The sequence below is a fragment of the Chanodichthys erythropterus genome, chromosome 3 (genome assembly GCF_024489055.1).
Source record: "Chanodichthys erythropterus isolate Z2021 chromosome 3, ASM2448905v1, whole genome shotgun sequence".
Classification (NCBI taxonomy): Eukaryota; Metazoa; Chordata; class Actinopteri; order Cypriniformes; family Xenocyprididae; genus Chanodichthys; species Chanodichthys erythropterus.
Window position 1 is genome coordinate 22,746,572 of NC_090223.1, and position 27,598 is coordinate 22,774,169.

The following is a 27,598-nucleotide window of genomic DNA, read 5'->3' on the forward strand; positions in this document are numbered from 1 at the left end:
AGTAAAGATTTGCATGTAACACACATTTTAAGGCAGGAACACCCAAGCCGACGCTTGACCGTCGGGCAGTTTTTCTTCGTCGGCCGACTAAGTTTTCTCAGTGTGTTCCGCACCGTCGGCTGAAGTTGGTCCTCGTCTACCTTTTTTTGGCCGATTCGAAATGTTGAATCGCCGTTGGAGCTCGTCGGGCCATCTGATCATTCTGATTTGCTGCTCAGCTACTGCCACCTGCTGTTTCTTTTTTTTTTTTTTTTTTTTTGAACTGTGTCTTTATTAAACTTTAAAAAAAAACAAAAACAAAAAACAAAGAAAAAAAATCAAAGAAAAAAAAACCAGAGTACAACTCAATACTTGACAAATACATGAATAAATAAACAAACATTGAGGGATAAAAAATAAATAATAATAATTAAAAAAAAAAAAAAAAACTGACAGCAATTTAGTAAATAACCTTCAGTATATTACCTGCATGGTTCATACATTAATATATGTTAGAACTATTTCCTTCGAGCAAATACGTTTCAATAAGTGCCCACTTCTGTTGAAAAAAGTCAGATTTTACCTGCAAGTCCGCAGTCATTTTCTCAAATATGTATATCTGTTTCAGTCTTTGCGTCCACTCTGTCACAGTAGGTTCGTGCACCTTCATCCAGTTTACAGTTATTATATTCCTGGCTGCCATTAATAATATATGTAATGCAAATAACTGGGATTTACTGAACTGATCCAAGGGGAAACCATCAAGCAAAAAAAGAAACTGGGAGCATTGGTATATCTCTTCCTAACATTTTACTAATTTCCCTTTTAACCCCCTGCCAATACAATAATACTTTGGGACATTCCCAGAATATATGCACATAGTCCCCCACCATTCCACATTCTCTCCAACACTGTGATAATGGCGATGTACCGTCAAATTTGGCAACCACCAATGGGGCTCTGAAAAATCTCATCTTCATTTTCCAATCAAACTCCTTCCACATTTGACTACTTATACCATTATGACAGCCAGCACATATATTTATCCACATCTCATCCTCTATTACTGTATTTAACTCCAATTCCCAATTTCTTTTGATATGAGATTTGTCATCAGATTGGTCCTGCATTAACTTCCTATAAATATGTGCAATATGATTTTTAGTAGGTAAACCATGTTCAATAATATTAATAAAATATTTTTCAACATTTGTTGGAGTTCTTTTGATTATATGCCAATGTTTATAATTTGTGATATAATGTTGTAATTGTAAATATCTAAAGAGATCATTAGATTTCAACGAAAACCTATCACATAATTGAGAAAAGGGTCTTATGGTTTCACCATCAAAAATTTGATTAACTATCTTTAAACCATTCTCTTCCCATCTACTAAAGACACCATCCCATATAGAAGGAAGAAAACCTGGGTTACCTTTAATAGGTATTGCACGTGATAAGGCTATTATTCCTCTAAACTTCTTTTGTATGGTGGACCAAACTTTAACAGTATGCTGTATCCATACATTTGTTATTTTCACTTTTTTCTGCGCCTGCAAATCCATAAATGGCAGAACTGTCAGAGAAACTCCAGGAAGTGAATTCTGTTCGATATTAACCCATTCTGCCTCCTTATCAATACCAAGCCAAGCAGCCATAGCTCTCAGCTGAGCAGCCCATTAATAATATCTAAGATTAGGAAGGTTCAAACCCCCTCTATCTTTATTTGACATAATTATTTTAAGTCTTATTCTTGGTCTCTTGTTTTGCCAAATAAATTTTGAAATCATTTTTTCCAGTTTGTTAAATGCTGAGAGCGGAACCCAAACTGGTAGGGATTGAAATAGGAACAGAAGTCTCGGTAATATATTCATTTTCACTGCTTCTATCCTGCCAAACATGGAGAGAGGTAGTACTGCCCATCCTGCCAAGTCCTTTTTTATCATCTCAAAAAGCCGTGTATAGTTAGCTAGATATAAACGTGATGCCATAGGTGTAAGAATGACACCCAAATATCTGAAGCCTTGACTAGACCATCGAAAAGATACCTCATTATCTAACTGAGTGGGCCAATGTCCTGAAATCATCATTGCCTCAGATTTCTCAGAATTTACCTTGTATCCGGAAACTGAGCCATAGTCTCTAAGGCACTCCAAAAGGGCTGGGATTGATGAAAGGGGGTTTTCAATAAATAATAATACATCATCTGCGTATAGCAATATCTTATGGACTTTTCCTCCTTTATCTATTATCCCCTGTATTCTAGGGTTGCTCCTTATTAACTCCGCTAGTGGCTCAATACTAAGAGCAAATAAGACTGGAGACATTGCATCTCCCTGACGAGTTCCCCTACCTAAATTAAAAAACTCTGAGCAATGACCATTAACTCGAACTCTTGACTTAGGATTTTTGTAAAAAGTCTTTACCCATTTAACAAAAATGTCATGAAATCCCATATAATTAAGAGTCTGCTCCAGAAACACCCAATCCACTCTGTCAAACGCTTTCTCGGCATCTAAGCTGAGAAGCATTGAGGGTGTTTTACTGTTTTTTCCAATTTGCTGTAGATTTAAAGCTTTTCTTATATTATTTGTGCCATAACGTCCATTAATAAATCCAGTCTGATCTGGTTTAACCAATTTTTTTATATGTTTTTGAATTCTGTTTGCTAGTATTGAAGTTAAAATTTTCATATCCTGACAAAGCAAACTTATTGGTCTATAAGACATTGCGTAGGGTCTTTTCCAGTTTTATGAATTACAGTGATAATTGCATCAGACCATGAGTGCGGGGGGTCTTCGTTTTGTAATACATAGTTAAACACCTTACATAAATTAGGAGCCAATTCATTCACAAATACCTTATAAAATTCCCCGGGGAATCCATCTACGCCAGGTGATTTATTATTTTTTAATTTTGCAATAATCTCTCTTATTTCTTCTACTGTGATAGGGGATATCATTTCCTTTGCTTCTTCTTCTGTTACTTTATTTAATTCAATTGGTCGCAGAAAACTTTTAACTTTTTCTTCCTTATTTATTAATTTCTGGCCTTCATATAATTTTTTATAATAATCTTCAAATGCATTAACTATATCATTTGGTTGTGTTAGCATTATTAATGTATCCGGGTGTTTAATTTTTGGAACTACCCTGCTTGCTTGAGCCTTACGTAATTGGAAGGCTAGGAGCCTGCTTGCTTTATTACTCATCTCATAATATTTTCTACTTACAAATCTGAGTGCCCCTTCTGCTTTATATGTGAGCAAATCATCCAATTTCTTTCTTTCCTGTTTTAAACATTCTAGAGTTTTGATTTTACCTGTTTGCTTATGTTCTATTTCTAATTTTCTGATTTCATCTTCTATCTCATTTTGTTTAGGTAATCTCAATTTTTTATTCCTGGATGTTATCTCTATTATTTTACCTCTCATCACTGCTTTGGCTCCCTCCCACAAAATAGATGGAGTGACTAGTCCATTGTCATTAATATAAAAGTATTCAGTCAATTGTTGTCTTATTTCTTCTTTGGCCTTACAGTCATTTATCACTGATACATTTAATCGCCAGTATTTAAATTGTTTACCTTGTCCTAACTGAAGTTTTAACCTAACTGGAGCATGATCGGATATGGTTATGGGATCTATATGACATTCTGTAATACTGTGTAAATCTGCTCTAGATGTACAAAAAAGGTCTATTCTAGAGTAACTGCCATGTACATGTGACATGAAAGTAAAATCCTTCTCTTTTGGATGCAAGTGTCGCCAAATATCTGTTAAACCCAATTCTCTCATTATTCCTAAAAGAGCTTTTACTTTTTTTGACTGTGGTCCCCTATCTGCTGGTAACCTATCCACATGACTATCTAATACACAATTAAAGTCCCCACCGATTAAATACATTCAGTCACCCTTCTGTGCCAACAGAGAGAAAACATTCTTGAAAAATTGTGGATAGTCTTCGTTAGGTGCATAGAGATTAAGAATCGTAATTTTTTTGCCTGAAATTGTTCCAACTACCATGATGTATCTCCCCTCTTTATCCTTGTATACTTGTTCCACATTAAAAAATACTGACTTGGCAAACATGATTGCAACACCTCTCCTCTTCCCCTTGTTGTATGAGGAACTATAAATTTGGTCCACCCATTCCCTTTTTAGTTTTAAATGTTCCCCATCAGACAGGTGGGTCTCTTGAAGCAATGCAATAGAGCACTGCATTTTTTTAAGCTGATTAAATATTTTCTTTCTTTTAATTGGGCTGCTCAGACCTTTTACATTATAACTGACACAAATTAAATTGTCCATTGTTTGATGTTATATGTGTTAGTAACCAACATATTCCAGTGATAATAATATAATAATAAAAAAAAATAATAAATAAATTAAAAAAAAAGAAAGAAAGAAAGAAAGAAAGAAAGAAAGCTGTCAGGGGCAGATATGTAACATATACAAAAACAAAAACGTGAACTATATACATGAACAAGATTTCCATACATCCATTCGGCCAAGCTGTCGTCTCACAGGCCAAATCCCGATGTAACAGGGGCAGGGAGTTGTGACGCTGACTCCCTGGGGTACCAAAAGTGCACCGAGTGCGTGCAGCCATTATGTTATTGAAACACGGCCGCCTCCAAGAGTGATTTCCACTCAAAATTCAAAATACCAACAAGTCTCCGTCAATTTAGAAAAAAAACACTTATTATCCCGAAAATAAATGAGAGGGGAGAAAAAAAAAAAAAAATCTTAAACGTATGGATCTCAACAGAGTGTCACTCTCTTCTATAATTTAACCAGAGTTTACTCACATTCTGAAGCAGAAATATCCAGTTTAAATGTACTGTTTACATATTTTTAAACGGATCATTCCTTCTGTAGAAATGCTTGAAGATCCGCGTCGGACAACGCTGTGCTCACTCCTCGTCCACCTTTGCCTTGCACTGACCATCTAGCCCTCGATATTTCTCTTACTTGTCGGTCCCGTTCATCCACTCGAACTTTGATTCCCAGGTCCCGCAGCGATTGTGCAGCATCCATCAGGGTAGGAAAAGTTTTTACTCCCGTCTCCAAGTAGATCCTTATCTGCGCTGGATAGATGCACTGCGCTCGCACCTTCTTCATCTTGAGCTGTTTCATTACATCTCGCACCTGTGCTCTTTTCCTCTGCAACTCAGGCGAGTAGTCATTATCAAAGTAGATCCGTTTTGTGTTATACAGGACCTCCTTTTGTGACCAGGCTTGCCTTAAAATTGCGTCCTTAACCGCATATAGGAATCTCACTATTATCGATCTCGGAGGTGCGTTAGAGTCTTTTGGTTTGGCTGCGAGGGCCCTGTGTGCTCTTTCAATCTTTATATCCATATCCGGAGGTAGCTGTAGAACTGTAGTGAGCAACTCCATAACAAATTCTGTTTTCTCCTTCGCTGCCCTCGGGAACTTGATATATTCGCAGATTATTCCGACGGAATAATCCATTTTGCAGGTCTTCGCATCTACCTAAGATCCGCCTCACGTTCCAGGAGATATCGGAGCGCTCTTTCGTGCCTCATTTCAGTTTCCTCAGCAACATTTATCCGTTCCTCCGTCTCCCCGATTCTGCTCTCCAAACTATTTATTTGGCCTTTTAAGTCCTCAACCGAGGTTTCTAATTTTGTCAGTGATATTTTCGTTTGTTTGTGCCCCTCTTGATTTTCTTTTCTTAACGATTTCAGTTCTTCCATCACTTCAGAAAGTTCAGGAGCACGAGGGCTAGCTTTAGCATGTCTGTTAGGGCTAGGTGATCGTTTTTTATCGTCTCTTTCTCTCGAATTTTCATTTTTAGAAGCATTCTTGTGTCTTGTAGTCGTACTCATTTCTAAAAACTCTGATTATACCTGAATTGATTATGTAAATCGGGATTTATTACAACAATCCGACGGAGTTTAACTTTCAAGCGTTTGCCATCTCCGTGACGTCACCCTATAGCCGCCACCTGCTGTTTCAAAAAGGCATTTCATCTCACGCAGGCGCAGAAATGACGTTCTGCTTGGCCGTCGGCTGTTTAGCGTCGGTTTGGTGTGGCAGAGCAACTTTGGACACTGACGCTGCCGACGTGAGCCAACCCCACAGTTTGTTTTCGTCGCCACTATTTCGTCGGCGTCAGCTTGGTGTGTTCTGGCCTTTAGACAACAGCTCACGAAAAGTGTTCCAATAGCGTCAACTCACGACTCAGTGTAGAGCTACTCTTACAGCATTTATATAAATAAGTTTATTATTAATATATATTATTCACATTACAATTCTGTATCTTGTTTGTCACCTCAATTCAAAATCAGGAATTGAATTTTAATTTAAGACACACTTAATTCGGTTCAATTCTGAATGAAGCACAACTCAGACCTACACTAACATATGGACAACAAGCTCAAAGCTCAGGTGTAACAACAAATTAAACATTGCTATGTTCTCGATATGCAACTCAGTCATGGATAAAGAGAGAAATCACCTCACCTTGCCAAAATCTCCCTGAAAGCCCCATATGCTGCAAATTAGCAATGCATTCAAATGTCCCTTGATTGGGCAGCAGCTTTGAAAAAAAATAATTTGACATTTTGTAGCTTATTTTACAGTGTCAGGACTAATTGCTTTGAGAGAGCAGGCGCAACAAATTGGCTGACTCACCCTTTGACAAACTGATAATGACACTCAAGTGGAGCGCAGCTGCAATGTGTCGAATTAGTATCATCTGCCTGGAGGAATTGCCCTGATGAGACTTCATTCAGAGATTCAGAGAAAGAGAGAGAGGGGCCATAAAGCTTGACTGTTATGTATCCATCTGTAGACACTTCATGCTTATTGGCTTTTGAATATCTTACTGTGGATTGCACTAATTGAACTCAAACTGTCTGTCATATTGTCAGCTTTAGCTCATTGGCAAAATAGACTGATTATTACTTTTATACATTTCTGAAAGAATTTTGTTTTTGTTTCATGATGTTTAGCATGATGTATATACATTTAGCAGTGTGTGTTCCCTGGGAATCAAACCCATGAACTTGGCAGTTTTAATCTTACAGTACTAGTTGAGCTACAGAAATTGTATGGCATTCCCTTCTGAAAAGAATAGCCGGAATTGCTGAACCACGGTGGTTTATGATGGTTAGTGCTGGTTTAAGTTAGGATTAAGTGTAGGGTAAGAGTCAGGGTTTGGACAATTCGATAGGGATGTTGTTTCTTGACCAACAAAAGATGATGGTCCTATATCTGGTGAAGCTGGTTGATCAAGAAAGTCTCACTGGTAAAGGCAGTTAAAAAAACTGGTTGGAACACCAACATCCTATTGGGACCAGCATTCAAAACGCAACATTCAACGGTGATCAGTTTATACTGTGGTGAATTTCTCAAAAGAATTGTTTGCCAACTATTTTGTAATTCATGAAACTATAGTTCTAATGAATATTCGCAAACAGTTTTGCAAGGAAGTGTGGTTGGAACTTAATGGACTTAATGGAACTTAGTTTCTTGTTAGTATGACATGGACCTAAATAGATATTGCTTTTTTTTTTAAGAATAAAGAATCAATTAATTAGAAGTTATCCCTCCTCCACCTGCATGACATCATTAACAAGCTATTTATTATTGAACCAATGTGGTTCAAATGACAGATGTACTACAAAGTTACTACATTTTTTAGGACACAATCATGACTAGCTGCTTAATTACTCCAATGATGCATCTATGTACTATATTAGTCAACAAGTTACATCATTGTACAGGAAACACACCCCTGGTCTTTTCAGCAGGTTGTGCATTTATACTGTACCACCTTGTGAAATGAATGATGATCTTTTATTTCCTTTTGTTATGCATTTCAGAGTGAAATGCTTCTCGAACTAGAAAATATTATTTTGTCCATGAGGAATTTATTGGATAGTTGTGGCTTGCTATTGCTGCAATCTCAAGTGATAGGTTGAGATTAAAAAAAATATGTGCAAAGATTTATAATAAACACTAGGGCTGTCCCTGACTAAAGATTTTTCTAGTCTACTAGTAGTCATTCATTTAAGACATTAGTCGACTAATCGCACATTTATATATACATTTAATTACTTAAAGATATTCTGGGGGAGGAATACATGCCTCACACGCAAGCACACGCATAAAGCTTGCTGCAAGCATTTCGAGCTTTCTATAGATACGTATATCTCTCATGTCTGTGAGGCAAGTAGCCTATACGCTGAATTTTGGTTCATTTATGTGATGCGCTGCTGCTCAGGGAGACCAAGACTGCAGAAAGCGCATACTGTTTGTTTTCTTTATTTAACAAAAGCACAACGTTTTGTTGTTATTGTGAGTGTACACAAATAAAAGTATGATGTATTACTCTTATCTGTATGACAAAAAATGACAGAGTATTTTAAGTTGAAAAAATGCAAGTGATCGCGCCAGCGCCTTTATGTCATGCAGTAAGCGCAGCTTCCACACTCCACATGCTTCAACACTTGAATATGCGCCTAATAGTGCACATTTATCTAGGTTAATGTTATAGCGAGGAGCCATGTAAAGCAGCCATGTTTCAAATTATAAGCCATATTTGAGGGCGATGGATGATAGGCGAATGTTAAGATTTCCTGCCTGACATACTGTAATTGCAAGAACCTGTCGTTAACGATCTTCACCACTTCCAGTGGAGTTTTCTTTTCTTCTTCTGTGACTAACCAACTAATAAAACCATGGTTGACTAAGCCTCTTCTAGTCGACTAACATTTAGTTGACTATTAGAGGGCATCCCTAATAAACACTGCAATATTTTATTAAAAACAAAACAATAATTGTCCGTTTTTAGTTTATGGTGACTTTAAATGATTTGCTTTTTTCTTGCCCTGACATGTTCACAGGGGCTGCTGGTGGCAATCTTATATTGCTTTGTCAACAAAGAGGTGAGTTCAACTTTTTTTTTTTTTTTAATGTACACAACCTCGCAAAGGTAGTTCCATTTTCACAAATCTGTTTCCTTTCCATTCTGTGCATCTTCTGGATTGGTCAGGTTCAGTCTGAGATTCTGAAGAAATGGAGACGCTGGAAGCTTGGGAGGGACATTGAGGAGGAGTACCGCCACACTTACAGCCAGACCCTTCAGATGAAGAGTGGCAGCATCCTGGTTCATTCCTCCAACCTCCCGCGGCTGCCTGATATCGCTACTACTACCTCCCGGCTCGGCAGTCCAGAAGAGAAGCAGATGTTGGTGTCCAACAACCAGAATGGTATGGGTACTGGGCAGGGATGCCTGCAGTTCACCTCCACACCACAGGATGGCTCCACGTGCAGTTCGATAACAGAGGACATAGTGGTGGTGGACAGAGGAAAGTGTTGTAGTGTTCCACAGGGCAATGCTGAGAGAAACCTGTGAGCTGAAGTAGACTCCAGGTATCTCACGAAGACCATTAGCCTGACCACTCTCGCCTTCTCTGGCTGAGGGCCCTGAACCCTCAGCCCTGGCTGGAGCGAGGGGTGTGTGTATGTATGTGTGTCGCTGGCACCCGTGTAAGTTTGTGAGAGCACTGCGCTCTCTGAAGCTCAGCAGACAACTCATGATGGACACCTGTCCTTCGCATTACATGAGCGAGCAGAAGGTGGACATTTGTTAATAAAGATTTGCACAAATGTACATGCTAACAAACCCTTTGATGAAGAACAGAGTCTTATCTCTAGTGTTATACAGTATAGTCGTCTGTGATGTTGATGATTTAGTAGAGAAAACCCATCTGCACTGCAGGGTCCAAAAGGAACTAGAGCAAGAAAACATCTACAACCAACGTGTCTGGATTAACAGAAAATTAAAAAGATACACTTAACTGAACATGTCAAAAACTTAACCAAACTGGTTAATGTGTTACAGAGTGTGTGAGCTCGGACTGAACCGAAGGAACCCTACACAAATTTCCATGCAAGTTTATGCTAAAATTTGGTGGGGGAAAAATTGGTCAAAAATTGGTCTATCGGGTGAAGCTGATTGGTCAAGGACATTCTGCTGGTTAAGTTAGTGAAACCAGCACACCAGCATTTTTGTTTGCATATATTTTGGAATCAATTGATGCTTTTAGGTACATGTAAAAAGTAAAGCTGTTTGTGTTTAGGTTAATTAAAACCATCTTTGAATTTGTTAGAAATCAATTGCCAAGGCAAGGTTTAGATATTGGCTGATCAATCCCAGTATTGCCCATGTGCCTTTTTCTGTACGTCTTAGACCCCAATATTAAAACAAAAAAACACAAAAGCTGCTTTTGCATCGTTGGGCCAAACAATTTTTAGAACATAAAGGGACAGTTCTAGTTATATTTCTGCTTGAGCTTGGTTCACCAGATTGGCACAGAATGGAACGGTTAAAAAAAAACTAGAACAGTTTGGGCCAACAGTGGAAAAGCAACTAAAGTTTGACCATACAAAGTAAGTGAAGAATAAATCCATCAGTCACAGACATGACATCAAGCACACATTAGGTGTACTACTAATCACTATTAATGATGTGCTCCCTTCAAGAAAACATGCTTGGTATACTCAAGCATGCAAAATGCAGCCATATGTAGAAGCCTTCAAAGGGTCTGGGTCAATGCCTTAATGGAGTAGTATGCCAGATCTGATTCCCTTGTGTAAGTTGTCAGAGATGACTGTCGACCAAACATGTTGATATGTTCAAGAGTCAGTATTAGTTAGCAACTGCTTCTTCTCTCGCATACTTCTCATCTCCCAAAAGGCATTCAAATCCTTTGCCATAGGTTGCCATAAGTGTAGGAGGAACTGAGAGGATGAGAGCCAGAAAGCAAAGACAAAATTTAGAACAAATTCCAACCTAAGACATCGATCAAAATGATTCCTCACTCAGAGTACGTTTTAATGCTCAGATCAAGATAGGATATGCTATAAAAATACACAACTGCAAGACACTGAAATGAGGTTGCAGCGTAGATTAAATGTTAAGTGTGTAATTTCTTTGACATTAACACCACTAAAACTGTTTGTTTGAGTGGCTCGACTGGGTCATAACAACATTGATTTAACCAATGGCTTGAGTTTGGAGTGGGACTATCTGTCTGAACCACAGGGTCAGGTTTTGTATGGTTAATATCAGCAGTTTGCCCCTGCTGGTAGATCATGTAACTACATCATTATGAAGGCAATTCCAAATTTTTTAATGCAAATATGATAGTAGTTATCGAGAAACATTTAAAGGTGCAGTGTGTAAATTTTAGTGGCATCTAGCGGTGAGGTTGTGAATTGCAATATAGAGAAGCTACGGTTGCCAACACCAAGAAGTCGTCATCTGAGACAGCAGAGAGTAGCCAGTCAAGCAATCCTGCTCTGTAGAGCAGTTTGTCCATTTAGGGCATGTCAGCGCAAAATGACGGCTTATCATGTAATGGGACCCGTGGTGTATATAGATAGAAATGGCTCATTCTATGGTAATAAAAACATAACGTTTCATTATGTAAGGTCTTTATACTCCACTGAAAACATAGTTATGTATATTATACTGCATTTCTGTCAATAGATTCTCCTAAAATGTACACTTTGCACCTTTAAGATGAATGAGAATGCTAATAAATGAGTTTCCCCTAGATATTGAAATGTCCTTGGTGTGAACATAGAGAATGGAGAACATAAACACTTTGAAATTTGTTTCAAAATTTTTGCAATTCTGTTTAGTGCCGATAATGTTGTATAAATGACATACTTCACCTTTAATGACAATGAGCAGCTGATGCCCCATATTGTGGCATTTGTGTGCATAATGATGCACATTTATATTTTCTTTAGGTCATCAAACACATGATGATCATGACGATGATTATCGCAGATACTATGTGGGGCAATTTGCACAGTTTTAATTTATAATTATTGTAGATATTGGTAAATGCCTGTTGAGATTTGTAATGACTTTGTTTTGTGGTATCTGTTATTTGTGCACATGGTGTGTTTTTTGTGCTTGTGTGTGCTTTGTGGAGAGTGAAAGAAACATTTAGCTCCTGGTTTAGTGTTCAGTCACCTAAGAAGAGGAATTGCTGGCATTTTTGCAACACTCAAGACCAATTTGCCTTTTGAGTGAAACTGAGATAAATAAGTCCTTCTGTGTTAAAGGTGAGGTCATGGTGGCTAATTTGTAATAACTGCAGTTGTACTTTCAAAGTGCTAAACATTACAAAATTATTTGGACTTTGGCCAAAAAAGGGAAATACTTTATCGCCACAAGGGATCAAAGACTGTGAGCTTATTTTCCTGAGGTTGTCTGCCAAAGCAAAACAATCCTGTTGAATATTTCAAACAGATTTTTCAAAATTGGCATCATTTAATGTTGCCTAAGCGTGTGAGTAATCTCAGAAGTCGATAAATCATGCATGCATGGGTCTGCATTCTATTTCCATGTGAGTGTAAGGCCTCTGTTTTCTTGCAGCCAAACTGAAGTGATGCCAAAGTATTCAATAAGGGAAGCAAAGCGCCTGTTATGCTCATCTATCTGCATTCAAACTTAAGACCCTCTTGGAATATCTAGGAATGAACTTCCCAAGAGTATCCTAGAAGAACTCGAGCCATGCTTTGGATGCAGAAGACATTGAAAGCTGAATCTATGTAACAGAACATGCATTTTATCAATTAAACCAATTATTAAGCTTATTAACAGTAATGAAGACATCAAAAAATGTAAATATTTTGAAAAAGTCAGTAGCTATATTGAATAGCTTATATAGACATGAACCATTTGGGTCACATTCAGTCACATGAGATAGTGTAGAAGAGAATATTAATATTAAATTTGTCCCTCACACAAAACTATCATATGACAAAACTTCAGGAACAGAGCACACAACTACTTTTTAAGGTGCTTTTTACTTTTTGGAGTATAAATTGTCATGTATAGAAAAGAGAAGATTAGACATTCTGTATAATGTCTTATTTTGTGATATATGGAAGAAAAAAATATGAGTTTGGAATGTCATTAAAGGATACGACAGAATTTTGGGTTACACTTTATTTAAGATGTCTTTGTTACAATGTAATTAGTAATACTAATAACATGTACTTACCATAAGTTTGGGGTTAGAAATATGGTTTGATTTAGAGTTATTTGCATGTAACTATGCATAATTTACTATAATAAGTACATGTAACGTGTAACAAAAATGCTAAAAAAAACAACATTTTGAGCGAAAATTCAGAAACAAAGATGTCAGTATTTCAAAAAAAAATCTTGCAAAATATATTAAGAGATCCTGTTTGCCCCTGAAATATGCTCTTTTTCTCTGACTGCTGTGTCTTTGGTTGAATGTATTGTGAATTCCTCGGTAAGGATTCCCCATGTTTTTTTTTTTTGTTGTTGTTGTTGTTTTCACAGTGTTGGTGTTTCATAGCATACACCTCAGCTACATTGCAATGACTGATGCAAAATATTAAATTTAGAGCACTCCCTGACAGCAACATAGTGTTGGCCCAGATCTGGCCCACATCTGGTCCGCGTGTAATCCTCATGTACCACTATGTTGCTGTCTGGGCTCCCATTATGATCAAAGACACTGTCCACACTGCAAACAAACAGTGTGCAAGTTTTGCTCATTGAAATGGCGGTGCTCAAGTTTTGTGTTGTGTAGCTTGCTTGCGATGTAGGTGGGCTGATGGTATGGCTGGCCAGACAGGGAGTGAAACAGAGAAGGCCTGCCATGCTGTAGATTAAAATATGTGCTTGTGTAATGTTTTTTTTTTTTTTTTTTTTTGATTAATTATGATATGAAGATAGTGAATAAATAAATTCAAGTAAAAAGGTTTGTGTGGTTTGTCTTTTACTGTTACCAAATAGCTCCAGTATGTCAGTCCTACGGTATGCTGACATACACAACCTTTCATTGCACCACTGAAAGGGAAATACAAATTGGCCCTGTCAAGTTATTACTAGCACTGCAAATAAAACTAGATGTACAAACACACTCTCATGGCAGTTTGAAACTATTTTATGTTTTGTGGATTGACGGCTACTTTGTATAAATTTGTACAATCTCATTCGTACATTTTTGTATGATCTGTTTATGCTTACCTGATGGTTATATTTATGGGGTGGGGAGAGGGTGGACCTTCATGCTTACTTTATTTCTAAAAAATTTACATTTTTAATGTGAATCACATTGTACTTAAACTCTCATAAAACACTTGCTCTCTCATGAGATCAGGTTGATGTGCTGTTGAAAGTGGATCGGACAGAGTAGCACAAAACACAGCCAATCAGCAGTAGGGGGTGTGTCCACTTATGATGGGGGAGGAGAGAGAGTGAGATTTGAAAAAAGACTGTAGAAAGAGATGGCTGAGAGACATTACAAAAGAGAAAAGCTCTGAGGAATATCACTGGAAAAACAGAAGGCAACAGCTTTAGGATCCACGTTAATATTAGAAAAGCTTTCCAGCACTAGAAATACCTAAGCAGGAAGGCCTGAAATCAGACGCCAAGGTTGAGTTGTTTCTGCTCCATATGAGAGTAACATTGGTTTTAAGTGTGTGCTGCTGGCAACTAACAAATTCTTGCTTGTATATACTCTTGTGTACTGTATGTTAATTTTTTGTTATTCCTTGACGTTAGTTCATCGTTTTCGCTTTATTTTTGTGAAGCATTATTTTGCTTCGCTTCAGTTATGATACAGAGACATCCACTCTTGCATTGCGTGTTTGTGCATTTTGGGGGCGGAGCAATGAAGCGAGGGGTGTGTTTGTTTGGGTTTATTTCAAATATCAACAGTGTTCAACAATGATTCTCTGAAATTGCTTATTGTACCTTTAAGCTTTGTACAGTTTGGACAATAAGGCAGTTCTAAAAACAATTTCAAGCTTGAAAGGATGTAAGCATTGCTAGGTGGATGTTAAAGGGTTAGTTCACCCAAAAATGAAAATTCTGTCATTTATTACTCACCCTCATGCCGTTCCACACCCGTAAGACCTTCGTTAATCTTCAGAACACAAATTAAGATATTTTAGTTGAGATCCGATGGCTCAGTGAGGACTCCATAGGGAGCAATGGACACTTCCTCTCTCAAGATCCATAAGTGTACTAAAAACATATTTAAATTGGTTCATGTGAGTACAGTGGTTCAATATTAATATTATAAAGTGAAGAGAATATTTTTGGAGCAGCAAAAAAACAAAATAACGACTTATTTAGTGATGGCCGATTTCAAAACACTGCTTCATGAAGCATCGGAGTATAAATGAATAGCTGTGTTCCATTCGACAGCTGTGTTCACTGCTCCCTACTCCCTGAGCACGGTATATCAGTTGAAGTGGACTTCGCTGGCAATTATTATCACTCATTTGGAACGCCCTGCAAACGTCATCAAAGAAAGTCAACGACATTGTCGCGCAGATTATGATATAACATAAATACATATTATAATTTACTTTCGAATTTAAAATTGACTTAATTAACAGATTTGAAGCTGTAACTGTCATGCCATATGAAAATAAATTCTCATTTGGTTAACTGTATGTATTCTTAATCCACCGTCTGGGTCTCATCTTGTGCGCTTTCTTTTCCACGCGCAGCTGCATAGTAAACAATTCTGAGGTAAATAAAGTAAAATAAAAAATGACAGCTTTTCAACACTTTTACTTTGTCAGGCCTATTCATACAATAAAATATGCAACACTCATCGCCATAACCTCATACTTTCGTTCGTATAATAACAACATTTATGAATATTCAAAATTCAAACGTAAATTCCTCCATCAGAGAGGAAGTTTAATAATTCTTTCAACGGCTCTGCTCCATAGTTCTGACTGGTGACGCGGTACGCAATGACAGTTGGGTAATTTTACCTCTCTACTTCCTGTGAAGTGATGTATCGATGTTCCCTTATTCCCTATGCCGTTCGCAGTGCCCTTCGAACTGAACATGTTCGCTCCCTTCGGAATGGAATCTCACTTAAGATGGCGAAATACCCTGTGAAGTCTACTTCGCAGTCCACTTACGGTCGAATGGAACGCACCTAATCAGTGTGTCGAATCATGATTCAGATCGCATGTCAAACTGCCAATGGCTGAAATCACGTGACTTTAGCGTTCCAAACAGCAGATTCAACTCACTGATTTATTTATGCTCCGAAGCTTCCTGAAGCAGTGTTTTGAAATCGGCCATCACTAAAGTCGTTATTTTGGTTTTTTTTGGCCCTCCAAAAATATTCTCGTTGCTTATAATATTAATATTGAACCACTGTACTCACATGAACCGATTTAAATATGTTTTTAGTACATTAATGGATCTTGAGAGAGGAAATGTCATTGCTCCCAATGAAGGCCTCACGGAGCCATCGGATTTCATCTAAAATATCTTAATTTGTGTTCCGAAGATTAACGAAGGTCTTTACGGGTGTGGAACGGCATGAGGGTAAGTAATAAATGACAGAATTTTCATTTTTGGGTAAACAAACCCTTTAAGTCTTTCCTTGCCATTGACTCGTTTTTCTGGCATTTCACTTTTTTTTTTACTGTAAAATGGTAGGGGGTGTTATTACGCATTTTATGAAAGTATACAGCATCTCCAGATCTAAAAACAAGTGAAGAAGAAGATCTGTGTAAACCAGAAGGAGCAGACAGAAGATCATTTACGTACAATTACGCTTAACATGATCATCAAACATTCAACAGCATATAAATCAAAATTGCCTAACTAAATGTCGAACCCATGAAGAGGTATTGGACTGCGAATCTTTTGGGGTGTGTATGGACTCGATCTACTCCATCTATGTTTTGATCATCATTCTGAAACCGACCCGAAACATACCCGCATTCAAGTGTTGATTAAAAAAAAAGAGTAAATGAACCTACAATGTTGTTTGATTGTTTAAAAGCAGAGGCTGTGTTCTTTCTTTTGATATATTGATTGTTTACATATTAATACAAAATATTCTGGGGGGACATGAAAGTTTTGTGAAAATGATAATAACGAAATGCTGCCGCTGGCTAGAAACTGTTTTAGAAAATGCTGGCAGGGAAAGAGTTAAGGTGTTCTAAGCGGCTGTTGGAAATTTCTGGGTTTGCTAGATTGTTGATTTACTGAGTGGCTGCGCAGATGTTAAAGGGATCTTGTTGGTTGCTAAGGTGTACTGTTTGGTTGGAAGGCAGTTGCTAGGGTGTCCTGGATGCTTGTTGCAGAATTGCTAGGCAGTTACTATGGTGTTCTGAGTGGTAGCTATATGAAGGGTTGCTAGAATGTTGGTAGTGTGTTTTGGGAGTGTAGAGTTTGGAATAGTGAGACAACCAACCCAACAACCCAATCAAATATTTATCAACACCCAGAAAACGTAGCCCACCATGTACTAATATTCTCAGTACAGTGAGTGCTGTAAACCTGCCTAAACAAATCCTGTGTTTGGATTGGGCTGGAGTGTTGAGCGGACATGAATCCCTTTGGTACATTAGTGCTTGATTTTCTAATCCGTTTATTTATCTCAATCCTCTTTAAGGCCATAGGCCAAGCTTCTGTCCTGCCTTTAACAAAACAAACCTGTCCGTTTCACCATAGGCTTCTCACCTCTGAGGCTTTAATACCACGTCCCCTGGTTAAGGACTGGTTGTGCAGGGGAAAGAGGCACAGCATGGAAAAACAGACGTGTCAAGGTGTTGATGCTCTGGAGGACTGCTGTTGTGCTTGTGTGAGACTGATGGTGGAATATGACCTGATAAGGGCATTGTTATCACATGCTGCTTTAAATGCTAGCATGAATCATCATTTATCATATCACCACACCGGTCCGCCTCACAGAGTGATTTATGTTTCACTATTAGAGCCTAACAAGGCCAATGAAACACTTGAAACACACAGTCGTCTGAAGTGGCGTGGCTGGGAAGATTTTGTTTCATAACCATCTAGTTTTTCCTGTGTTTTAAAACCGCACTGTTTGTTTGCTTCTATCCTGGCAACTGCACTGCTACTCAAGAGTGCTGTAATCCAAATGAGGTGGTCCATTATCGACCGCTCCTGTCCACTAGGCACTACATCATTTCCACACTATTCATCATGCACTACTAGTGTTTGTGGGCAGATGGGACTTGGAACAGAATGGACCCTTCGCTAAGCCCCACCCTCCTTAGTTACTGTTGCTACGCCTGTCAAGCTTTTGTGCCTGGCAAGTCATTTACAGTATGTATGCACCGGTGTCAGACATTTCCAAGGAGATAATTAGTCATTTTTGGCGAACAGGTGAAATATCTGAGAGCAAGACAAAAGGGACTGCAGTATGCATTCGAGGGATATATCCACGACATAATATGCAACTGATTGGAAAATAATTTGATCAAAATTGAAGCTAAAGCTCCCAGCGGGAGCTGCAGCCGCTTCACACGCTGACCATTCAAATGAGAAACACACAAATTGAGGAACAGCTTTGTTCATCCACAGCAGGTTCAGTGAAATTTGTGAAAATAACCTAATAATTATAAATCCGCTTATATTTTAGCGCGAAAGCTACTCCGTCTTGCCTTTAATCATCTTATTTTACATTAAAATATATGCATATGAACAAAGAACCGTCATTATTTCCAAGCAATGATGTGCTGAGTTAGCTAGCTAGCTAACCTACCCGTCAGACTGTCCTACCCGGGCTTACTGCATGTGTGCACATCAATATTACATCATTGTTGTCATGATAAATAACACAAAATTACTGTATTTGCACTATTGTAAGGGTAGGTTTAGTGTTGGGGTAACTTAGGTGTAGACATTAATAAAGCACAATCTGATAAGTAGCATTTTTCGCTATGAATTTATACTTGTTCTAACGATTAATGCCATATCATATTGTGCTACCACTACTGTACTTGCATTATTATAAGGGTTGGAGTAGGTTTAGATGTTAATAAAGCCATAAACCACATTAAAATCATGCTGGAAGCACAATCTAATGGGTAGCGTTAGCATTTTTCGCTGTCAGTTTCAATGGGAGGTAGCAAAATCTGACAGGGTAGCACAAATTGTCAGAACATGGCATTTCTCCACTTGGGTTTTAGGTTTCGGGAAGGGAAAAAATTCCGCCACCCCGTCCAAACTTTTAGGTTTAGCGAAGGGTCAATTGCAGTCACTTATGTGAACTATTTGCTTACATGAAGTCTGAATGTCATTACATAAGAAACTAATCACACCACCATAAAAATGAGGAAACCACTATGTCAGTGGTGTGTAAGAACATTTATAGTGGTCATGACATGTTTTTTTTGTTTTGTTTTTTTTTAGTATTTAGGGTCTGAGCACTGATGGTATGAATACCCTACTGTAATTTCTCTGTCAATTATTCTTCTCCAAAATGAATTGCACTTTTGAGGGCCTAAACATGCTCAAAAACTCATGAAACTTTGCACATTGGTCAGAAGCGGTGAAAATTTACATCTGTTATGGGTTTCAGAATTAGGTGCGGCAATATGGCTCTATAGCGCCTCCTACAAAATTTCAATTAAGTGCCCTTTGCGCTGTGTTTCACATACAGGTATGGAATTCGGTTGACAGATGTAACAGCTTGATATCTACAAAAAAGTCCCTGGGAGCAAAATCTGCAAACCCAACTGGAAGTGAGATATTTTAAAATTTCTCAGCAAAATTTTTTGCAGTTTTTGCCATTTCCAGACTTTGACGAACTCCTCCTAGAGATTTTATCAGATAAACATCATATTTGGTCAGTCTAATCTAAATGCCTTTGCAACATTAAATTGCGAAGATCTAGAGTTTTCGTTGAAGGGCGTGTCGTGGCCTGACAAAATTTGATTTTTTGGCATGAAACAGGAAGTTGTTGTAACTCGGGTATACAATGTCCGATCTGCCTCAAACGTCACATGATTTATTAAAGTCCTGGCCTGAAGACATCTACATGCCTTTAACGTGTATGGCCCAAATGTGAGTGTTGCCATTTAGTGGAGATACAAATGAGAGCAGTCAACAGTCAATTCCAGGCAATGCACAGACAATGCACTCAAATGCGCATGTCAAGTCAAGTCAAGTCAAGTCAAGTCACCTTCATTTATATAGCGCTTTTTACAATGCAGATTGTGTCAAAGCAGCTTTACATTGATAATTGGTATATAATTTTTCCTTTTAAAGAACAGTGTCAATGCAGGCAGATCAAAAGCACTGTTGAATAAATGTCAAGAATACTGTTGAATATAAAATGTCAAGTCAAATTAAATTAAATTAGGGCTGCATGATTAATCGTATTTTATCACGATAACGATATCTGCTTCTCTCGATTGATTTTAAATAATCATCACGATATTGGCCCGCTCTATGAAAATGAACATAATTTGGAAATATTGGAAGTAATATTAGGAATTTCGCTGTTTTATCTTTTGAAGTTCCTAAAGGTTTTACCAGATTTCATAATGTTGATTAGCTAGAAATGATTTTTCTTTGCTTTACGAATTTGCCGGGCAATTTGAATCTGGTTTGTCTTATTGCAAACGAATTGTGTTGCTATACATATTACAAAGCGCTCACCAAAACCATGTTTTGTATTGATTTACCATCTAACGAAGTTATCATAGTTGGTTAAATTTAAGTCTTTGTGCCACCTTTGTGCCGCCTTTTGGGTGAAGTGTAGGTTGGTAAAGAACTTGCAAAATAGCCATAGTTACATTACTCTTTTGATAGAATAAACATGATTAATAATCGTGATTATAATTTTGAGGAAACTGTCCATGAGGATAGTTTATATATGGCCGATTTCAAAACTGCTTTGAAGCTTTACAAATCTTTTGTTTCGAATCAGTGGTTCGGAGCGCCAAAGTCACGTGATTTCAGTAAACGAGGCTTTCTTACATCATAAGTGTTTTGGAATTTCAGTAGTTCACGTGACTTTGGCAGCTTGATAAGTGATCCGAACTACTGATTCGAAACAAAAGATTTGTAAAGATTTGAAGCAGTGTTTTGAAATCGCCCATCACTAGATATTGTTTAAAAGTCATTATTTTGTTTTTTTGGCACCCAAAAAGTATTCTCATCGCTTTATAACATTAAGGTTGATGAACCTTTTTAAAAATGTTTTTAATACCTTTGTGGGCATCTGAATGTGTTAATTATCTTGCTGTCAATGGAGGCCTCACTGAGCCATCGGATTTTATTGAAAATATCTTAATTTGTGTTCTGAAGATGAATGAAGGTCTTACGGGTGTGGAACGACATGAGGTTGAGTATTTAATGACAGAATTTTCATTTTTGGGTGAACTAACCCTTTAAGGATAAGCCAGTGTCCAAAAAGTTAAATTCACTTTTGGTGCTCCTTTGAAGCATTCCTTCAAATTTGATAAATAATTCTTGTATAAATAAGACATTCAAAAGTGGATGAATTACCTTTAACTGTAATTGTCTTGTTCACATATTATGCACTTAAGTAATTTGTGCTGATTAATATCAATTATCTGTACCTTGATGAACAGGCTTTAAACACTTACTTAGACCTGTTGTTTACATCTGTAGCTGCTGGTAAAAATAGCATAAATATGAGCGGCCGTGCCCTCCATCAAACAATATTGGAAATGGCGGCGTGAAGTGCAATTTCCGTTCCTTTATTTCTTTATGCTCATGACGTACAGACATAATTGTCAAAAGTCATAATGACAATGATAGAGGGGCAATTTTATATCTGCTATAAATATTGCTCATAATGGGACCATTGCTTCCTCTCAGGTTGTTATCAGTTCCATTAGAGCTTAATGGACTCATTCATGATGTGATTATGGGGCACTTCTTACACATAAAGCTCTTAAACCTCTTTCTCTGAGTTAAACTGGCCTAATTTGACTTATGCTGATAAAGTAAGTGGGCTGAGTTTGTTCTGTTGTTGTGTTTGATCATTAATTGTAAATTTGTCTGATATTCAGTCCCTAGAGAAATGTCAGTGACTGCTGTCATTGTGAGATAATGCTGTAAGCAGTGTGTTGAAGGCATTATTGTTCATTACCTCTCCAGTGATAATTTGTGCAATGACTGATTAACATATTTCTCATTGTAACTCATCAAGCGAACATGAGAGCAATACGATAGGCCTGAGCTAATGAAATCTTTGCTGTGATCCAAATCTAGAATGACCAGATGTCCTGATTTACCCAGGGCAATTCACTAAAAATTTAAATATGTTCCAGTTTTAGCTGTTAGGCTCAGTTACTTGTAATTTAGTAACCATGTAGTGGGTAGTTCAATAACAATTAATTGTGTCCACTTACAGCATTATTTATGCGCACACACTGTGTGTTGTTTTAGCATTAATTCAAACATTGTAGGTTAGTTCACTCCTAAATTACTGCTTTATAATAGTAAGTTAGTTGTTAAGTTTAGGTATTGGGTAGGATTAACAATGTAGAATAAGGTCATGCAGAATAAGACATTAATATCTTAACCCTTAAATGCATGACTGTTTCGCCAATCATTCTTACATATTCGGGTCTTTATTGACCCGGATCTATATCTAACATGGAAGGATCTCTACCTGTCGCGATAATATAAAACTCCTCTGATATTAGAGTAACAAAAAAAATAAAGCATATTTTCAACATCTTCAAAATCAATACTTTGATCGCTAACAGCTTCACCAGATTCATCCAGTGACAGTGACAGTCATATTTGATTGCGTTCAGTACTTGTTCTGCAGTAAATCGCTGAGCCATTTCATGTTTTTCTTATTATTTCATTTTCTGTCTGAATGAGTCGTCACTTCAGCATTGTGTATCAGACATTGCCACCTTGTGGAATAAAGGTGAATTGCACTTATTCCGTCATCTAAGATTCAATTATTGATATGCAGAAAAAAATATATGTACACTCATACAAACTTCGGGTCGTTTGAGACCCTATACAATTTTTACAAAAAATGAATACAAAAATAGACATTCTTTTATAATTTTATGATTTTTTCTTGTTATATTCTTTATAATGAATCGGTTGAGGAATACCAAGAAGTTTGATGTCTAACTTTAAAAAATGAATGAGGAGGAGGGTAGTGAATGACATCCCGGGGCACTAAAGACCCGAGGTATGCATTTAAGGGTTAATAAGTACTGATAAATAGCCAATATTCTAGTAATATGCATGCTAATATGCAACTAGTTAAAATACCCTAAAATAAGGCTTTACAAGGTTTAGTTCCTGGTTGTAAATGCATTACTATGCCTGTCTTGCATGGTGTTCCTCAGGGATCTGTTCTCTGGCCTTTACTTTTCATCATTTACATGCTTCCTTTAGGTCACTTTATTCGCCGTCATGGCTTTAACCTTCATTTCTATGCAGATGACACATAGCTACACATTAGTTCCTTTCCCTACAGATATCATATGAGCCTGCATTGATGAAATAAATGCATAGATGTCCAAGAATTTTCTCAAACTAAACACTAATGAAACAGATCTACTTTTGATTGCCCCCCCCTAAATGTACATCACGTCTCTTTATTAGCAACATCGATATTGCTGGTTTTCGAGTTCAACATTCTACTACTGTTAAAAACCATAAGTATAATTTTGTATTCTTTCCTCTCTTTCTCTTCTCATATCTCATCACTCACCAAATCTGCCGAAATATTGCTAATTTACATCCATTTTTAAATATCATTGATGCGGAGACCCTAGTCCATCCTTTCATAACTTCCCGATTAGACTACAGTAATTCCCTTTTCTTTGGCTTACCCACTACAACTTTAAATAAGCTTCATTATATTCAGAACTCAGCAGCTAGGGACCTACCAACCAAGAAATCTTCTGCCGCATTACTCCAGTTTTATGCAGACTACACTGGCTACCTATTCATTTCCGTATTCAGTACAAAATACTCATCAAAGCCCTCCATGATCTCATCCCTTATTATATCTCAGATCTCATTCACACATAGACTCCTGCTCGTGCGCTTCGGTCCTCTGAATCTAGCCTATTACTAGTCCTTTGGCACAAACTAACATCGTTTGGTGGTAGGTCCTTCTGTAGCTATCGCCGCCCCCACCCTCAGGATTTCTCTTCCTCAGCATATTCGTAACCTCTCATCATTACAGGATTTCAAAGCCCACCTGATAATATTTTCACTTTATGTTTTTCTAATTTTCCTGTCTCCTGATCTGGTTGTGTTCTTGTGTTCACTACTCAATGTTGTATACATTATGCTGTGATGTTTATGGATTAATGACTGTAAAGCATCCTTGGGTTTGCATAAAGGTGTTGTATAAAATAAACTTATACCATGTCCTAACCAGACACAATGCGATAAGATCCCAGCAATGAGCAATTTGACTGTCCACACTAGACGTGACGCGAAAATGAGAAGCGATAAAATCAATCAAAAACCACAGCCAATCAGAAGAGAGCACAGCGGACAGAATGAAACGGGCAAGTACATAGTAAAATTCATAAATATTACACCATTTAAGCATTATTTAAAGTACATGGAGTGACTGAACCAATCTTTGTCATAGAATACACTTGTTTCTAAACACTGAGTTGACAATTTGAACGTTCTTGTGCCCATTTAATTATTTTCAAGATCTGAGGTGAATTAGCCAGTGTTGTTTTCATTACAGCTACAAAGCTGGGAACATAGAATGATATTCAAACTCACATTAGACGCTTTTAACATTAAATAAACACATAAACAGTACCTGAGATCATCATTGTCATACTTTGTGTTGCTGTTCCAGCCATCGTGGATGGTTAGGACAAAAACGCTGATTAACATGGAAAATACTTTTATCGTGTGTTGCAGCGTCGTGTCATGTCTGGTTAATCCGGGCACACATTTAACAACTAGCTAAAACTTTCTAAGACTGTGCTCAACATACAGCGATTGTTTCCTTCGACTGAAGCAGATTTACATACTTACACATGGAATTTGAACACCGATTGTATGCCGACTGAACGCAACTGGCTCTGACTGGACGCATTTGAGCGTGATCAGTCATAAGTATCAATTTACACTGATAATCGGCCTTACAAGCTGCACAGTGTTAGTGTGCGTAAGTTATGCTAAAAATCCATATTTATAAAAACGGTCTTTGATGTGGAAAAGTGCCACGTCAGGGTCTTAGCGGATGTACGCACTTTTCCTTGTCAGTGTACTGCAGGTTTTTGGAAATCTAAGCTATCTTACAATTCTCACAATTCTAATTAAAGAATTTGGATGATGACTGGCAATTTTTTTAAATGTAGCTAAATTACATTAATTAGGTGTTTACAAAGTGGAGAACTAAAACCATTCAAAACCAACTAAAACTGCAACTTTAAGATAATTTATAGATTTCACATCTGAAAGAGAGGTGTAGGCTATGCTCGTTTTCTGTGTGTATGTTCATTATATGAATCACATATTTTAGAAATGATCATCAAATGTAGAAATGTTTCTATGCACCATTTTATGAGGCACACGGTTAGGACTAAATTTCAAACAGTTATGTTGTTCCAGGATCAACATTATATTTTGACCCAGGAATGCGTCTAACTTGGCAAAATCAATAAGTGCTATGCTTTAACCATATTTCAAAGACAATACACAAGTAATTATAAAATTGCATATAAATATGTACTTAAGTCCAAATTAAGTGGGTCAAAAAAACACTCTTAGGTTCAAATAACTGAAATTTCACAACATGTCCTCGAACCAATACTCCCATATAGGTTGTTTGTCACTTCCCTGAAATACGACCCATAGGAGCGTTTATTAAAGTTGTTTCATGTAGCTCAATTGGTAGAGCATTGCAAAATACAACAATATGCAATCATGTGATCATGCGATCTTAGGTTCGATCCTAGGGAACGCATGCACTCACAAAGTTTAAATGCAGTATACATCACTAAGGGCAGGTTTAGGGTTAGGGTGAGTGTAGTCATTAATAAAATGAGTTTTGCTAAATGGAAATAGGACAAGTGGTGGGTAAGGGACCATGTAAAAATCCACACATTGCATTTAAATGAACACATATTTTGATTGGTAATGACAGTCATACATCATTTCATGACGACAGACGTAACACAGCTGTCATTATTTTTACGCCGGCTAGAGGGCGCATGACTTTAAAACATAAATATAGGTCGCAATAAGGTGCTTTTTTTTGGAGGACAGTCTGGAATTTCAATCATGACAACTCTCTGAATAGTCTTAGTTTTGTTATTGAATATGGCAATGGTAATGTATTTGGTCTTAGTCGACTTGATCTGCTACACTGCTGCTGCTCTTGATTATTGCTGCAGGTGGAGCTGGGGAGGTGGAGGGTTTCTATTCTTTTTAAAAGTATGCTAAAATGTACCTCTTTTTCAAAAGGACTGAGTCAAGCTGTATTCTGCAACATCCCTTTCCACTGTCGTTGTATGGAAATGAGAAACCACTTAACCTAAGAACATACTATGTGTTTCAATGAAAATAATACTTGGAACAATATGGGTGGTAAAATGATAAATGAGTAATGAGTAAATGGTGATGACGTTTCTATAAATATGAATAGAGGAACACCAAACAGTTCATGTCTGGTGTGCATTTCAGTGACAGAACATGAAACACAGGATACATACTATGGTATGAAACTTTAAGACTCATTGCTCAACTGCACTGCAGACACTACGCAACAGACATGCTACAGTACTAACAGTGTTTTCCATCATAAATCCACTGGCCTTGCTTTCACACACGCAAACCGTCTCTTAGAACTGGTTTTCTCAACCTGGGAGCATTGATTTATGTGTAGTTATGTCATTGTGCAGTGTGGTGTACTACCTCTGTGTGACAAAGAGGCAGGACCCCGTCTCTCGTTCTTTCTCTTTCTGTTGTTCTGTCTCTCTTGGCTTCACACTCTCTCCGTCTGCCCGATCTCCTGCGTGCACAATTACCTCAGGGCAAAGAACTCAGTCACTTTAAATTTTACACCCAGTGATGTACAGTGCATATTTTTGTCCAGTACAGCTAGATTCATGTTGGCCAGACCACTGAAAGGTCTCCGAGTACTGAAGTTTTAAATATATGCAATGGCACAAAGGTAGACAGATTAATGTCAAATATCTACGCCAAATGTGCTATTATTCAGGTAGCTATAAACATGTTTAATAAACTTTAACCTCAGCAGGACTCTCTAAGACAGGGGTGGACCTGAAAGAAAACTGACAATAGACACATTTAATGGCCACTATACTGAAATTTCAACATTTCACTTCTAGGTGTATGCAATAGCAATCAGGTTAAGTAATTCAGTCATGTTTAATTGATTGACAGCCTTATTCAGGAAGAGATGGTGGATCATAAAATGGTTCATTGGTTTCACTGAAATTTCACACATACTGAAACATTTTCAAGGGGATTATGCAACACCACCTTTTGTTTTCACGAATGACAAGCACAAAGATCTTGCAGCTTAACATTAACACGAAGCACAGACAAAGCTTCTCTTGAAAAGCTGTGGTAAATCAAGTCATAGATTGCGTAAGTATGAGTGGAGTACCAGAAAGGGAATAGACAGAAAAGAAAAGGTTTTAAGATTGAGAATTGAAGTGCACATTTTTACACTTACACTAAAAGATAACATGTCTGTACTGCTCAAACAGACACTTTTGAAACCGAAAGCATTTCTGACCAGTCCTGTCTTGAAAACTGTTATTTTATCCTGCGAT

The 27,598-nt window shown here is 37.5% G+C and overlaps 1 protein-coding gene across 8 annotated transcripts in view; it reads left to right on the forward strand.

The window, feature by feature from the left end:
• gcgra (glucagon receptor a) overlaps nucleotides 1–13,711 on the forward strand; it is an 81,192-nt gene extending 67,481 nt beyond the window's left edge. For 5 of the 8 annotated variants that reach the window (XM_067381393.1, XM_067381394.1, XM_067381392.1 and 2 more), the window contains 2 exons: nucleotides 8,857–8,898; nucleotides 9,006–13,711. In XM_067381393.1, coding sequence (XP_067237494.1) covers nucleotides 8,857–8,898; nucleotides 9,006–9,368 — 405 coding nt within the window. In that variant the 3' untranslated portion in view covers nucleotides 9,369–13,711. Of the gene's footprint in view, nucleotides 1–1,377; nucleotides 8,899–9,005 lie in introns of all 8 variants that reach the window. The other 3 variants (XM_067381397.1, XM_067381398.1, XR_010894585.1) reach the window with 3 other exon arrangements.
• Nucleotides 13,712–27,598: the final 13,887 nt, after the last annotated feature.